The sequence below is a fragment of the Ambystoma mexicanum genome, chromosome 5q (genome assembly GCF_040938575.1).
Source record: "Ambystoma mexicanum isolate Mex_15411 chromosome 5q, UKY_AmexF1_1, whole genome shotgun sequence".
NCBI lineage: Eukaryota > Metazoa > Chordata > Amphibia > Caudata > Ambystomatidae > Ambystoma > Ambystoma mexicanum.
The window spans coordinates 895,252,611-895,269,176 of NC_090933.1; the positions used below are offsets into that span (position 1 = coordinate 895,252,611).

The 16,566-nt window shown below is 46.1% G+C and overlaps 1 protein-coding gene across 2 annotated transcripts in view; it reads right to left on the reverse strand.

Annotated features, from left to right (window-relative positions):
* Positions 1–16,566, reverse strand: part of MTERF3 (mitochondrial transcription termination factor 3) — a 703,041-nt gene that overhangs the window by 101,252 nt on the left and 585,223 nt on the right. For both annotated transcript variants that reach the window (XM_069621399.1, XM_069621398.1), the window contains one exon: positions 14,534–14,695. In XM_069621399.1, coding sequence (XP_069477500.1) covers positions 14,534–14,695 — 162 coding nt within the window. The remainder of the gene's footprint in view (positions 1–14,533; positions 14,696–16,566) is intronic.

Here is a 16,566-nt window from a genome sequence, read left to right on the forward strand (position 1 = left end):
TTGGCATTTGTTGCCATGTTATTTTCAGTTATGTTAGTTACTGTCACCGTCCCCGTTCCAGGGCCATGGATTAGCTGTTCCATTAATCCAGGATCTCCCGCTAAGCATTTACAACGCTCCTGGTGGTTGCCATGGCATCTGTATCAACGCTGCGGCCTCAGGCGACATTCCATTCCCTACCGGCCATGCGTCTCTGCTGTTGACATGGTTGCGCGACGCTCTGCCAACACTGGGTGCACGCGACTACGTCATCACCCCAAGCGTCTGACACAGAAGCATAAAGGAGCTTGGAATCCATCGGCGAGTGCTTCTGATTAAAGTAAGTTCTGTGCTTTTAGTTCTATAGTTGCTACCTTTCGATCCTTGCCCTTGTTACCGACCTTTTGCTGAATCCTTGACTTGCCTCTGGATAACTATTTCAACTGTCTGTTACCGACCTCTGCCTGGAACCTTGACTTGCCTCTGGAGCACGATTTAAGCTGTTTGCTGTTTCTGACCTGCTTTGTCTTCACGGCTCATCGTGGGATATTGCTTGCATGTTTTCTGCTGGTTTGCAACTCTGCGAACATAACGCTTTACGACTTCCCTAAAGAACACCACGGATACGGATTGAATTACATTTCTCCAACCTTCCAAACAGAGAGCACTGAACTGTGGACGCCTTGCTGTTAATCACTGATCATCTGTTATCCCTTAGAGCGTCCTCGTTCCGTCCGGGTCTGCAGGTCCATACTAATCATATTAACCCCTCTCACCTTTCACTTTCTCTGATCCCAGAAACCATTTTCCTGTTCTACCACTCCAATCCAGGAGTCCCATCAGAAAACATCAATCCCAAAGCAGTTTTTTTTGCCACCATTCAACATCTTCCTTTTAAAGCTCAATTCCCTGTCTATTCATGTTAGTGTTAGAGCATATTATCTCATTCTCTACAGGTTTCAAATGAAGTTCCAATCCTAAAACCATCCTTCATTTCTTACAACCTGGTGAATGCCTGGTGAATACCTGGTGGTTTTTTTCCCTACCAAGTAAATCTCCATCGTGTCCTCGTACCTTTATACGGCTAGGGTGTTATTTTACAGGGAAGGTCGCCCTATAAGGGGAGGCCCAAATAGGCCTAAGCAACTGGCAACATTAAGGATCTTCTTGTTCTGCAAGATCTCTGCTGTATTCGCGGTTTGCGTGAGTATTGACATCTGCTGTATTCCTGGCTCGCGTGAGTATTGACAGTTTCTAGCAATCATTGCATCTGTGCTGTATTGCCACAACATTCCATCTATGATGTATCTGGGTTCTTCCTGTCAACATGTTGGAACCTGGAACCATGGGGAGTCTTGGAGCATTGCATGGTTCCAGGTTCCAGACAGAGTCCGTTGGTGGCAAGTGGTTGCCAGTGGCCGCTGGCCTGATGTAATTTAACCTGCTTAAGTAAAGTTATCTTTATTGTCACATCACCATGTCCTTATGCAATTCCTGAAGCCTTCACCATTTGATCCTAACAAATGGCGATGAGGTAAAAGAAAAAATAGAAGCAGCAGCCTCTGACATCGTTACGTGTGCCTGCTGACAATCAGAGAAGGTGTGCCAGGAGGAAGACGCAGTGCAGAGAGATCGCCGCATTTCACGGTCTTCAAGGTGAGAGCGAAAAGAAACCTTTAAAAAAAGAAAAAGGAAAACCCACCCGGTGCTGAACGAAGAGCGCTCCCCACTAAGGCAACCTGGTGCCTATGCTAGCTGCGAGACAAGCGTACAGCTTGCAAATCGCTTGCACACTTCAGCAGAAAGATGCAAAACGTGCAGCCATTTTGAGACTTTGAGCTGTCTGGTAACTAAAGGATGCTGAGGTTGTGAACTACATCTGTGCCAAAATCCAAGTCTGGATGGCATTTAACTCATTAGCCCTTAATGACTCTAAAATGAAGTTGTTTATTATGGCATCCAGTCCTCGACTAAAGAATCTCCCTCAACAGTACGAACCATTTGAGGTGGTGGGTAATGTCATACCTGTGAGCAAAAAAGTGAAAACCCTGGGAGTGATGCTGGATGATAATCTCTCAAGGGAAAAACAGGTCTCCCAGATTCGCTCATCCTGTGGATATGCAATTAAGTTATTACATCAGATAAAACCATATCTTACTCAAACAGATCTCGCCTGGTTTTCTCATTAATAAATTCAAGATTGGATGGCTGTAACAGTTTAATGATTGGGACATCTCAAGGGAATCTGAAACGGCTACAAACTGTTCAGAATGGAGCCGTGAGGGCAGTCTTTGGATTGGCCAGACAGGACCATGTCACTGCCTTCAGGAAGAAACGTCACTGGCTTCCGGTGAGGCAGAGAATTAGGCACAACATTCTGTCTCTCACCTATAAATGCCAGAATGCCAAGGCACCACTCTATCTTTCTAATAGACTGGTCAAGAAAACATCATGCAGAGTGTTACATTCATTTGACACTTTTCAGCTTATCCAGCCAAGAACTTGCCTAAAAAAGTTTGGCGATAGCAGTTTTGAACTTAATGCTCCACTTCAATGTAACAACTTGCCTATGAACATCAAAATAGCTCACTCAACTTCTGTCTTTAAGAAACATGTGAAAACTTTGTTGTTCAATCTACCCAAAAAGATTTTAACTCATTTTCTACGGTATCTTTCTCATTCTTCTCTTGGAGCGCTCTGAGGCCTATGGGCATGCAGTACCTTATAAGAATTTTAAAATAAATAAATAAACCATTGTCAATGGAGCAAAGCTCTCACATTAAAGGCCTCGGTTTATCCGCAGAGCGAACAGCACCAAGTAAAATACATTTCATGGTTTAAACTGTGGTTTGCGCTCCGAGTGAGGAAACTGCACAAGGACTGCAGTTCTTTTCTGGTTATCTACATGGAGATCATTGCAGAGACATTTGTAACAATTCACATGCTGCTCTTCATAAAGGAGTATGTTACAAGGACACCTGGTGCAAGTTGTCAGTTATTAAGCAGCTTATTGTAGGTTCTGTTGCTTGTGTACTACGTCATAGTGGCAGCCAGTTTATTGTCAATGGCGAATAATCCTGGCCCACTCTTGTTTCTCTCATCACCAGGTGAACCCAGAGTACGTTGGGTGGATTGGAGAGATGGGTTTACCAAATACGTGCTAGCTGTTTTTGGATACAAATAACTGGAAAATGATAGGAAGGAGGTTCTCCTTTATCACGGCTGAGGGTCTGCCGGTCAAGACATTTTGAAAAGTTTACCAGAGCCAACTGATTTGGGAGACGTGGGACTATATGAGAAAACCATTGCCAAGCTCGATAAACATTATGAAATTCAGGAGAACACTATATTGGCGCGCTATCACTTCACCAACAGAGAGCAAAAGGTGGGTGAATCCATTGAGGAGTTCATCACAGCTTTGAGGGGTTTGGCAGTGAAGTGCCAATTTACTAACTGTCAAGAAGAACATCTCAGAGATCAACTAATGATTAAGTGCTCAAATGACAAGATACAGGAGGAGATGTGGAAAGAACGCAACCCTTTACTGGCAAGGGCCATTGAGATAGCAAAATGTATAGAGCACACAGAGCTGCATCAAGTCACTTCACAGTGACAAGAACTCAGAGAACCACAAGGCAGTTCCTGATGAAGGAGCAATAAACAAAACCACTAAGGCATCTCAGAAACAAGTGATGATGATGGGAAGAAAGAGTGACAAGGAAGGGAGAGAAATACAATATGATGCTATGTCTCGCACCAACAGTAGTAGATGGCTAATATTGGTACCCTCTAAGGAATCGAATTTCAGACACAGCAGGAAGTGTTACAGCCATGGCAGCAGTAACCACCTGGCTTATGATAAGGACTATGTGACAACCCACAAAGTGTGTCCGGAGTGTGGACGAAAGGGTCATGTAGCCTGCTGTTGCAAGAACCTCAAATCGATCGGTCCGATAAGAGAAGTTCACGAAGATGATGAATACGCAGGTGTGAGAAAAGTGTAATCAACTCCATTCAAGCTGTCTCAGCGAGAGTAAGAAGGAGCACGCCTCATGCCATGATTTCCATAAATGGAGTGTGAAGAACAAGTTACTTTCTTACCTGGTAACGTTCTTTCGATGGGATGGTCCAACGACGTATTCCATATCTCTGACAGGTAATGTCCACAGCTGTGCTGCTTTGGAAAAAATCTTCGGTGTCTGCGTCGATGCGCCGTCCCCGAGGACCTCCTCCAACGGCCGACGTCACCCGATGTGATAAGTAGGACGCACGACGCCCATAGCCCCAGTTATAGTTTTTTTCCCCCAGAATGTGTGCCACCAGTTTTCTGCCAGTCAGACACACAAGGCCTTGCGGAACGCAAGCTGCAATCACAAAAGAAATTCTGCAACGGGGAAGGTAGGAAGGGAGCGATATGGAATACGTCGTCGGACCATCCCATCGAAAGAACGTTACCAGGTAAGAAAGTAACTTGTTCTTCGAGGGGATTGGGTCCTCCGACGTATTCCATATCTACGACGGACTCCCAAAGCAGTACCAAGCAAGGAGGTGGGAAAAGAATTTAGAACACAAATTTAGCATGCCCAATCAAATTGCGGAATATAGGACTGCCTTGCCAAAGGCCAGATCCTGCCCTCTGATGGAATCGAGGGAGTAGTGACGTACAAAAGTATGTACTGAAGCCCAGGTGGTTGCATCACAGATGTGACGAATAGGAACACCCCTCTGCAGGGCAGTAGACGCAGCCACTCCCCTGGTAGAATGGGCCCGCAAACCAGCCGGAGGGTCCTTACCCGCCAAGCGGTAACACTCGGAGATAGCTAAAATAATCCAACGAGACAAAGTCTGTTTCGTCACTGCTTGTCCCAAAAGCTTTCCAGCGTAACCAATGAAAAGTTGATGGTCCACTCTGATCCGGGACATGCGCGAAATATAAAAGCTCAACGCTCTCCTAGGATCAAGCCTATGGAGCCTCTCCTCTTCCTTACCAGGATGTGGAGGAGGATAGAATGCCGGAAGAACAACCTTCTGGATCAAATGAAATTCTGAAACCACCTTCGGAAGAAAAGAAGGACGAACTTTAAGGACAACCCTGTCCTTATGAAACACAGTGAAGGGTGGCTTAACTGAAAGTGCCTGTAACTCACTCACTCTGCGAGCGGAAGTAACCGCAACCAACAACACAGTTTTCAGAGTTAACAGCCTCAAAGGGCAAGAATGTAAAGGCTCAAACGGAGCACCCATAAGAAACTTAAGAACAAGGTTCAAATCCCAACCAGGCACCAGAAAAACCACCACAAACGCGTCTCCTAAGGCTCCTTTTGGAGGAAATTCCCGTGAGCAAAACCTTTCACACTTCCGGTTGACACTGGAGGCGAAGAGATCTACTTGAGGGGTCCCGCAAAGGGCGAAGATCTCCAGGAGAATCTCCTGAGCCAGCTCCCACTCATGAGAGACCGTGCTCTGCCTGCTCAGAGCGTCCGTCGTCTCGTTGTCGTCTCCGGCCAGATGAACAGCCGAGATCGAAACTTCCTGCTGGATGGCCCAGAACTTGAGCTGCATCACCTCCCTGCACGGAGGAAGTGACCCTGCCCCCCCCTTTTTGTTGAGGTAGTGCATGGCCACCGTGTTGTCCGTTAGAATCAGGACACTCTTTCCTCGCACAGTCGGCAGAAAAGCCTTCAGGGTTAGCCTGACGGCCATCAGCTCCAACAGATTGATATGGAGTCTGGACTCCGACGGAGACCAACGACCGCTGACTGTCAACTCGTTGGCATGAGCTCCCCATCCCATGAGGGATGCGTCTGTCACGATCGTCACCTCCGGCCAGGGCAGCCAAAATGGGGCCCCCTTCATCAGATTGCCTTCGACGGCCCACCACAGAAGGTCCTGGGCGACCGAGGGCGGCACCTGAACAGGGTCCGACAGCCTGCCGGAGGACTGAGACCACTGGAGCTTGAGTGCTACTTAGTGACGCACAGAAGACCAAGAGGATGCAAACCCTTTACTATCCACTATAGACGGTGGGAAAATAAGACTGCTACCTCGAGCGAATGGTGAAAGGCTTTGACAAGAAAAACAGTGAGATAAAGATCTGCTGGTGCTACAAGTATCTGATCCTGACTGCGCGGAGACAAAGACTGAAGGGCAGGGTCACAGGCGTGCCATGAGGCGGCAGGGCGAAGTTGAAGCATTCTCTAGCCCTGCATGAAAGCTAAACAATACAAGAAATTGTTTTGTGCTACAAAAAAAATGCTCCGATCCTGGCCCATAGTGCGGAATGTTCCAAAGTATGTAGGAAAGGGGACTGACATAAGCTTGGTTGATGTCAAAACATGCTTGCACCATCTCTTTTTATAGGATAAGAAAAATACATTATCTCCACATTTTCAAATGTTAACTAGCACGATATTTCAGTGATATCGTTAACAAACTTGTGGCCCTCAATGTAACATGAGATGGGTTCCGGAGACTGTCTAAAGGTTCCACATTCTAGTAGGTAGCTGTGATTGGTCAACTTTTAAAAACATTTATTGTCTATTCTCTTTCTGCTCATGTGTCAGAAATGCTGGGGCGGGGGGGTTGGCAGTTAAAACTCCCACAAGTATACGTGAACGCTTCTAATATTTTCCAAGAATTCACAAGCACAGCACATCACTCTCACCTCACCCCACCCCAAAACAGGTGGTGCAGGCTTGCTACCAAATGTTGCTAGTTCTGGTTCACGCTCCGGTCCACTAGTGCAGAGTCCAGGATGAGAGTCAGGCCTGAAGTACAATGTTAAAAAGATGTAAACCTTAATACTGAGCTTGCAATACATATATGTTCACGCTCCTGTGAGAGTAAATGCAATCCCCTGACCCCTGCCTTTCATCCAAAACTTGCTGGATTAAAATTAGATTTTTTTAAAATCATTTTGCCGCTTTCAGCATCCATCCCCGACATCCAGCGCTCCCCTTGGCTGCTTTCTGCTTTGCACTCTGCCTCCCGCCCCCTACCACTTCCCGACCGCTGATTGGGCCCTAAGCCCACTGAAACACCCCAAGGGTGTAGGCTTGCAGCAGAGCACTTCACCAGCATTTGTTTCCATCTCCTGGGCCGGTAAGTGCAATCCCTTGACTTCTGCCTTCCATCCAGACCTGGCTGGATTAAAATTTGATTTTTGAAATCATTTTACCGCTTTCAGCCTCCATCCAGCGACATCCAGCGCTCCCCTTGGCCACGTCCTGCTTTGCACTCTGTCTCCGCCCCCAACCGCTGATTGGGCCCTAAGCTCATTAAAGATCACCGACCAGGGACGTGGACACTATTTAACCTAACCAATTGGAAAACTTAGCAGGTGATATACTGCATTGAATGCCTCTGCGGACTAAGATATGTGTGCCAAACAGCCAGACCACTGCACACAAGAATCTGTGAACATAGGTCCAAAATACGGTGCAAGAATCTCTCAGCACCCTTGGTTAACCATTATATTATTGAGCATAAACACACAAAGTGGATGACATCACATGGTGGATTCTAGATGTGGTAAAAGAATCCTCTAATGTCCTGAGGAGTCTCCTACAAAAAGAAGCCTGTTGAATACACAGACTGGACACTCACCAACAAGGTCTAAATAAGGAATTTCTACCTCCACTGTAAACTTGACATGTTTTTCAATAACTATTTTTGCACCCCAGTCTTCAGCCCCCTCACCAGCTGATGTGTCTATTTCACTAACAATCACCAAGGACTGACTATTTTGGCGGGCTGACTTCCCGCCGCCTAGGGTTCTCACCTGATACCAACACAAGTGATTGATTCATCTATGTTGACTGTCTTTATTCCTCGCAGACGTGCCAGCACACCTACTAATACAACAGTGAGTTGGGTCTGCGGGTCGTTTTGGGAAGTATGCATGCAAACTACGATGCATGCTGTAATCCGCTCCACACGAGCAGTTACCATGACGGAACATCAACAACCCGGTTTCTTCTGTGTTCCACAAAGCGAAACCGTGTTGCCCCTGAGCTATCCTCTAGAGTATAAACTAACCTGGACACGCCTTTTGTTGCGCTGCACATAGCTTTCACTGTAACATAACACTCCCCTCAGCGATACGCATTACATTACCATGGCAACGCATGGCATACTATCGGGATTCAAGCCCAAGAAAAAGACGTGCAACGCTCACTGGTGCATTCAACCCTATTAAGGTAAGCCTTTTCATATCATCAAGCGGAACCCATATTAGCAAGGGAAAGCATGTCCCCACAAGGCAAACAAACTGTTTCCCTTGTTTCCTTTAATGTAGCACTTTGGCTCAAACAAACAATACAGTCTGTGCGAGGATAACAGAAGGCACGCTCCCAACAGAAATAATAACGAGACAGACTATTCTTCATTGAGGTATGTGTACATTCTCTTTTAGATCCTCACTCTTGAGTTTTATACAGGTGGATGACACGCCTATTCTTTCTCCTTGCTTTTTGCCACGCATGCCTACCACTATACCATGCGTTGTTCTCATGCAGGATCCTGTCCAATTGGTGTTTTTGACATTTTGGCACCTTACAAATTCCGGGGACCACCAGTAAAGAACCGTGGACGTGACCACAGGCTGCGCTTCCAATGTACAGTGCCCTCTGTCCAGAAGACTCTACTCTTTGGAACTCCCCCTCCTTTATGAGTAAGTCCAAACCCAGGGAGTTGTGACATCATGGGCAGATGTTGAACCAGATTAGAGTATCTCCTACCCAAACACTTTTACGCTTTCTGAACCAGATCTTGTCAGCTTCCCCCTAGGGTTTGTTTCATTGCCCTGAAGAAGGCGTTACTGAATGCCAATCAGTTGGCTCGCCAAAATGTGCCAATGTGCCGAAACCACATGGAGGGGCACGATTGTGAAATCAAGATTTCTACTTACACATAGGCAGACTAATACATGGAAACTTATGTACCATGTCCAATAGAGGTTTTATAAATACTCCTTGATTAGACAGTCATACCTCTATGGATTAGCGAAAGTGATGAACAAATTCCAGATTTGTTTATCGTGGTTTTCCCTCTTTCGGTTTTACTTTGTACATTGAATAATTGTTCCTATTGCACTTTCTGTATTGAACATTTGGTCTTATTATTGAGTAACTGTTTATGTTTGGAATGAACTGAAGTTGCATTTCTTCCCTTTCCGTTCATTAATTGTTCATGTTTTATGCCACTAATATTTTTCAAACCTGTATGAATAATAAAGGCGCACATCAATCTTTTGTAAATCATTACCCCAGTTCATAATTTCACGCAACAGTGTTAATTGCGTCTCGAGATACTAGACGTGACATTATGCATGTTCCCTTTTTTTCTAAAATAACCAGATATTGAATAATGAATTGCAATGTTTGCAGCGTGGACTATTTTTACCTTTTTCTAACAGGGCAGCCCCCTGCCTGTTGCAGCCTCCTCCGGCTAAGCTCCCTGGGGCAAATGGTAGATCTTGCAGAAGCAGCTCCAGATTGTGTTTGCCAGTGTTCGCCTGCAGCACAACCGTCAACCAGCAGCAACTTACATGCTAAGCGAGTTTCGGATATGGGGACCAGCCATTACTGCTCCTCATTAAACTGTCCAACCTATTGTATTACCTAAAAGCTTGTAGTCTGCTGCGCGTAGCCCACGTTGTATGTTAGTCATATATGGCATCTAGGTACATTGTGTTAGTCAGCCATATCTCACATCTAGGTAGATATTGTTAGTCAGCCATATCTCGCATCTAGGTACAATCTGTTAGTCAGCTACATCTCGCAGTCAGACAGATTGGGTCAGGTAGCAATATCTTGCATTTAGGCAAACTGTTTTAGTGGACCATAACTTGCATTTAGGCCAATTGTCTACGGTCAACCTAGAAGCCCATGCAAGGCATTTGTTCCTCTATCCAGATATCCCAAACCTTGTGGTTACTGCATTTACTGTTATTCCCTTTTTAGGCATCCCCCCAGCATCCAAGTGTCCCAAATCTAGGTGTTATTGCGTTTACCGTCTACTGTTGTACCCCCATTTAGGCGTCTCTCCCGCTATCCAGGTGTCCCAAATCTAGATGTTAGTGCGTTTACTGTATACTGTTGTACCCCCATTTAGGCGTCTCTCCTGCTATCCAGGTGTCCCAAATCTAGTGTCTACTGCTGTACCCGCATTTAGGCGTTCCTCCCTCTATACAGGTGTCCCAAAACCTTGGTGCTACTGCATTCTCGGTTGTGCCCCCACCATGAGCTTTCCTACCTCTAACCAGGAATCCAAAGGCCAGGTGAATCTACATATACTGTTGAACCCCAGTTCGACTTTCCACCCTCTACTCAGGTGTCCCAAATCCAGGTATTTGTTTCTAGACCTAACCACCTAACCACCATCCCTACCCCCACACCTGACCCAACCACACCATCCACACGTGTGTGACCTCCCACCCTAGGATTCATCCCACCCACAGGATAGACACCATGCCTCACACTGACCAAATCAAAGCCGCATGCCAGTAGGTCTGACGAGACTCACCGCAACCTAACCCAACCGCTCCAAACCCACAGCCCAATATCCCAACCCTCCACCTCGTCTTGCAGCCCCCCCCCCAACCCTCCAGAATTCCAAGGTATACGTCCCTCCTCCTCACTTGGTCAACCCTCCATCCCCCAACTGCTACATCCTCCACGTAGCTCTTGCTGCGTTCAATCGAGAGCGGCACAATGGAGAGCAGGAGTTCCGTACACTGACCCCCCAGTGCATACCACACAGCCCAGCGACCCAAGTAAACAAACCTTCCGACCCCACTCCCTGCTAGCTACTCACCTGCACCCTCTGCTCGCAACTCTCCCGAACAACATAGCAATCCCGCCCCCAACTCATGCATCCCTACTCTTGGCGCAGCAAGAGCAGCCCTGGCCAAAACCCCAACCACCACAGCCCCCCTCCCCCAACTCTCACCCACAGCCCATGGGCTGCCCAATAGTCAAGGCCTTTGCCCAGACATAGGCCACCTCAGGCCCCATCTAGCATCACCCATTCTCAAATCCAGATCAAAAACCCTGCAACGTTGCTATAGGACCCAAGCCTCCCACTGGCACCCAATCCGGTCCTACCACTATTCCCCTCTTTGCCCATCCCCACTGGTCCCCCTTCACACGCCCACATGCTCCCCTGTCCATCCCTTCCCCCTACCCACCTCGAACAACCCCTTCCCCATATGCCCTCCCCTGGCCACACCATCCCACACCCACCCATCACCTCCACCTCCTCCACTCCCGCTCCTCCGGCAATTCCCAACCCGACCCGTCCAACACTTACAAGCATACCCCACCAACTCTCTTGCATCCTCATCAATGCCAGGTCAGTCTCCAAAAAAGAATTCCACATCTTTTACCTTATCACAGAAGAAAATCCAGACGGCCTTTTCATCACATAGACCTGGTTTGCCGACGATTACAAGCCTATTGCCCACAAGTGCTTCCCAACCCGCTTCAACCTTACTGTTCACGACAGATCGTGAAGGGATGGTGGACTTGTAATACTACTCAAACACTGATTCCCATTATTAATTAAGGACACCTCAACCACAGACTATGAATCCCTTCTGGTAAAACTCAAATTTTATTTTAGTTATTTAGTTTATTTTTCACATAGAACACGCTTAATACCAGCGAGTGGTTTCTACATGCGGGATCAGGATTCGAACCAGTATGTCGCTGCATTATCTTTCTTCCAAGACAAACGCGTTTTCCTGAGCTACCCTCTGTTTTGCACAGCTTCCTACTCATTTACAGACCCCCCAGCCTACAACAAAAACTTCACAGACACCCTCTGCGACCCTCTGACATCTAACCTCAACATACATCCAACACTTAACATCCTAGGTGACTTCAACATCTGGTTTGACTCACCCTAAAACCCTATGACACAATCTTTCACAGATAACCTAGAAGCCTTCCACATAACACAATGCATCTCGTCGCCCACCCACACTCGAGGCCACATCTTCGATGTGATTTCAGCACCCAGCTGGTACACCGCCAACCTCAAATCACTAAAAACCCTCAAGCACCATCTGGAACAGACATGGAGAACGATCCCTACCGCCCAGAACACAACTTAGAAAGACTAACAAGAGCATATAGATTGGCAATCAGAAAAACCAAGAAAGCATTCTATGGGAACAGAATCTTAAACTCTCGCACCCCGAGCAAGAAACTGCATGGAATCATTTCTGAATTTAATTCTCCGGGCTGCTCTAACCCACGCCCACTCTGCCACAAATTCCCAATCCCTATGTAACACCTTATCAGAACATTTCCACAATGTTGCTATTGACAGACACACTGCCATCATCTCTAAATTGGAAAAAATGTCCCCACCCACCCTCATCAAAAACATCCTACCCTCAACCTGTTCAGGCAGTATCACACGCTCAATGCTCAACCACTCCCTAACATTGGGATCCTTACCAGAAGCCTTAAAAACCTCCTACATCAAACCCCTCCTCAAAAAACCTACACTCGACCCACTCCTCCCCCAGAACTACCCGCCCATCTCCAACACCCGCTTCATGGCCAAACTCATGTACCGTACAGCATACAAGCAGCTCTGCCTTTTCACTGAAGCCGACAACCTCCAGGATCCTGCTCAATCTGTCTTCATACCTCTCAGAGGAAAGGAGTCCTCCATTGTGTCTGCCTGGGACGACCTAAAAAAAGAACAGCGGATGCATAAGGCTGCACTGTACTCATCCTCCTTGACCTCTCTGCCACCTTTGATACCATCAACCACACCATCCTCCTAGACAGGGTACACTCATTAGGAATCAAAGACACTGCCCTCTCTTGGATCTCCTCTTACATCTCTAATCACTCTCAAATCATGCTCCTCCACCCGTTCACCTCCAACTCACGACCAATAACAAAAAGGGGTCCCACAAGGGGCATCCCTATCCCCCCTCCTCTTCAACATCTACCTAAACCCACTCCCCACACTCATCCACTCCCACAATCTCACTTGCTACAAGTAAGCAGACAACACCCCGATCATCCTTAAAATCTCAAAATCGCCAGGTTCCAACCATCCAGATCTGTCATCCTGTCTCTCGGATATGGACTACTGGATGACTACCAACCACCTCATCCTACATCCTGGAAAACAGAAATTCTAGTCTGTGTGCAGGAAGACAGAGCTCCTTCCCCAACCTATTCCCTGGCCTCAATTCCATAGGCCCCCCACCGGCAACCTCCACCCTGGTAAAACACCCCAGATGCACACTGAACATGGATTTATCATTAACTCTGTATCCAGAACCTGCTTCTTCCATCTACACATCCCCAGGTGTATCCTCCCATACCTCACCATTTCTCTGCCATCATCTCCATCATACTCTCCCGCTTAGACTATGCAAACTGCCTTTACCTAGGCACACCAGGGTTAAAGAATCCAAAACGCTGCGGCCCGCCTGCTCATTAACCTACCTCCCACAGAACACATCAGCTCTACACAAAGAGTCCTCCATTGGCTCCCTATTGATCGATGCACTACCTTTGAAGCCATGTCCATTACTTACCGGGCCATCCATAACACCGGCTCGGAATTCCTCCAAGACAAAGTCACTCACTCCCACCGCTCAAGGACACTCAGATCTGGCACAGTATCTCTCCTAGTTGTCCCACATAACAACTCCAGGAGACTGGGCGGATCCTCCTTCTCCGTCCAAGCGGCGATCATCTGCGACTCCCTACCCCTGCACATCTGCAATATTGATCGGTTGCCATTCAGAAAGGTCTTCAAAACCTGTCTCTTCCCTTCTTTCTCTTGAAACCCTCTTGCACTCTATCCTCCTGATAGGCGCACAGAAACACTGACCCAAACACAACAACACTCCTATCCACCAATACCCCACAAATGCCGGCAGTGTTCGCAAGGGCGCACACCGACAGATGATAGTACATCACCTCCCACCCCCGGTCCCCCTCTCCCACTGCTCAGACTTTCGTTCCAGGGAGACCACAACAAGTGAGACCAGCCAATCGCATTGGACCAAGAAAAAAAACATTGAAGCTGTACTCAATCCAAGCTTACGTTATGTATACCTCCCAACACGTCTGTGGACACAGGCCATAGGCATGGCCACCCATCCATGCACCCTAGAATGCAGCTATGCCTAGCTATTCTGGTCTAGCAGATCACATAGCCGTCCACACTGAAACACCTGATGTACCTCAACACCTCTGCCATTAGTATAACGCAACAACCTACGAAACATGCCGGTCTAGCTGCCACAAATCGAAGCTCCGACACTAGCACTCTATCCTAAACCATCAACACCCGCCCACGTGCCTGACCTCTGGGATGCTTACTGGAGCCTAGCCATCCCACCCGAGTCCTAACCTGGCAAAATGCACACATGCATCTTTAATTTAACTCTTAGAACCTCCGACATATGGATTGCGGTCACTGAGGGCGCTCCAACCACAAAGCACATTGATGCCACACAAATGGGGAAAGAGCGCTATATAAATGACCAATACAATACAATACAATAAAAAGTTACCTGTGGGAATTTTACAATGCACTGATGAGGAACATCCATTTTATTATGTACATAATCAAATATTTCTGTCAATCTTCTCTTGTTTCCAGTTAGGATCTTTGGAACACAGGTGATCATGTGCTGTATTTCATTTTCACGAAAGCCCATTTCAATTTTGCATACCTGAAAGAGTGCAATTCAGTGTTTAATGTATTTAAGCAGATACAACTGTTATTCTTTTATGTAACTTAATGCAACAGATTATATATACATTATTTTCAAATGCATGCTTACCTGTAATCACATGGCATTCCCCCTTATTGGATTGTATCTTTTCTCTATTGCCAAAGGCTATCTTCTTTTCAAATGTATTGTCTTTGACCTCTTATGGTTACTGGGTAAGCTTACTGGGTAAGCTCCCAGTTTACATTCCGACCACCCAAAGAACAGTAGATTGGGAAAATGTTAACTGGTGCAAGCAAAACAAATTAAAGAAATATCTATATGCCCATCCACAAACAAAATAAATAACACAAATTGCAGTTAAGGTCATGTAGAGGACAACCAGCAAAGTTGACAACTCATTTGCAGTGTTGGATTTGTTTGTGCCACTCGACTTAAAAAGATGAGCGGGGTAGGAAACAAAATCAGAATAATAACTTTTGTTTTTATATGGTGCTTGCTAGTTGCTACCACAATCTTTCTGTTTTCTTTTAAGTAACAAGTGTTCGGATTTAATAATGTATTGATCTGATAAAGGGCAGTGTTGGCCAGGATCCAGGCACGCGCTGGCAGGTATTACACTGACATCAACTACAATCGCTTAACTTTCTGTGCTATATTGCTAGCCAAACACTGATTCAGGCACATATGTAGCCAAGAAATGTTAGGTCCATTCTAAGCCGAATGGTAAAGGTGTTTTTGCCCAAATTACTAGGTGTCACACAAGGCCTTAAAAATACACCCGCCCATAAAGAAGGTTTAAATGTATCCATTTTGCTCTTCAAGAGTTTCAACCAAGGTCTATACCCCTCTTTTGTGACTCCTAGTGATCTTCTCCCACCCTAGCCCAGTCTGCCCTATTCCCCAAGGTGGTCCCTCATGATTGGTAACCCCTACTGTCTAAAATCTGACTGACTAGTTGTATAGGCCTAAAGGCAAGAGTTAGGAAGAACCTTACTCCTTATTTGTAGGCATACACACAAATAATAGAAGGACTAAACATCAGTAGACATTAGTACCTGTTTAAGGTCCAATTTGCTCTTCTGTATTTCTGTGATCGTTATCAGTCCAAGGCTGTGTCGTCTGTGGCCTTTGTGCTTTTGTATAATGCCTTACTACCAAAGCTTTTAGAGTCCTTTATCAGAGCCCTGCTGGCGGCGATCAAAGTAAAGGCAAAGGTATACAGCTACACCTAATTCTGGGCCAGTGTTCAATTTAACCCTGCAGCAAACACATACAGTGAAGCCTTGACTCATCAAAGTAAATCCAATTCTGGATATATTTAATCCAAAAATAAATAACAATCAGAGTTTGGAATTTCCAGTTTTTGTCAAGTCTGTCAAATTCTCAACGGAAATAAAGTGAAGAAATAGAACAAGCAAACTAACATCACTACAAGGTGCCCATGCCCTACAGATAGATTAGAGGGTCTAGCTATTGTTTCCAAGCGGGATTTGCAGCCAATAGGTTTAAATGGTGCAGTTCATCTTTCAGAAATCCGATTCATGAACACTCTTGAAAAACGGTAATGACTTGTTTACAGAACTATAAAGACATCAAAAATGATATAATTTCATGTTGTAATTGTCAAATGTTTTGCATGAGTGCTTGAAAGGTGACCTTTCTATTATATAAGATCCATTACTGTAGAAACAATTATGGAGACAATGGAAGACTGTTGCAATGACAAAGACACAAAGTGCACATTGGGAAGGCAAGATAAGGCTCCTGTCCCCACATCAAAAGCAAGTTTGGTGAATTGTAAACACACTACCTAGCTTTATCTGCAATGCATACTAGTGGACAGGATGCAGGTGAGATGACCCTAGTTT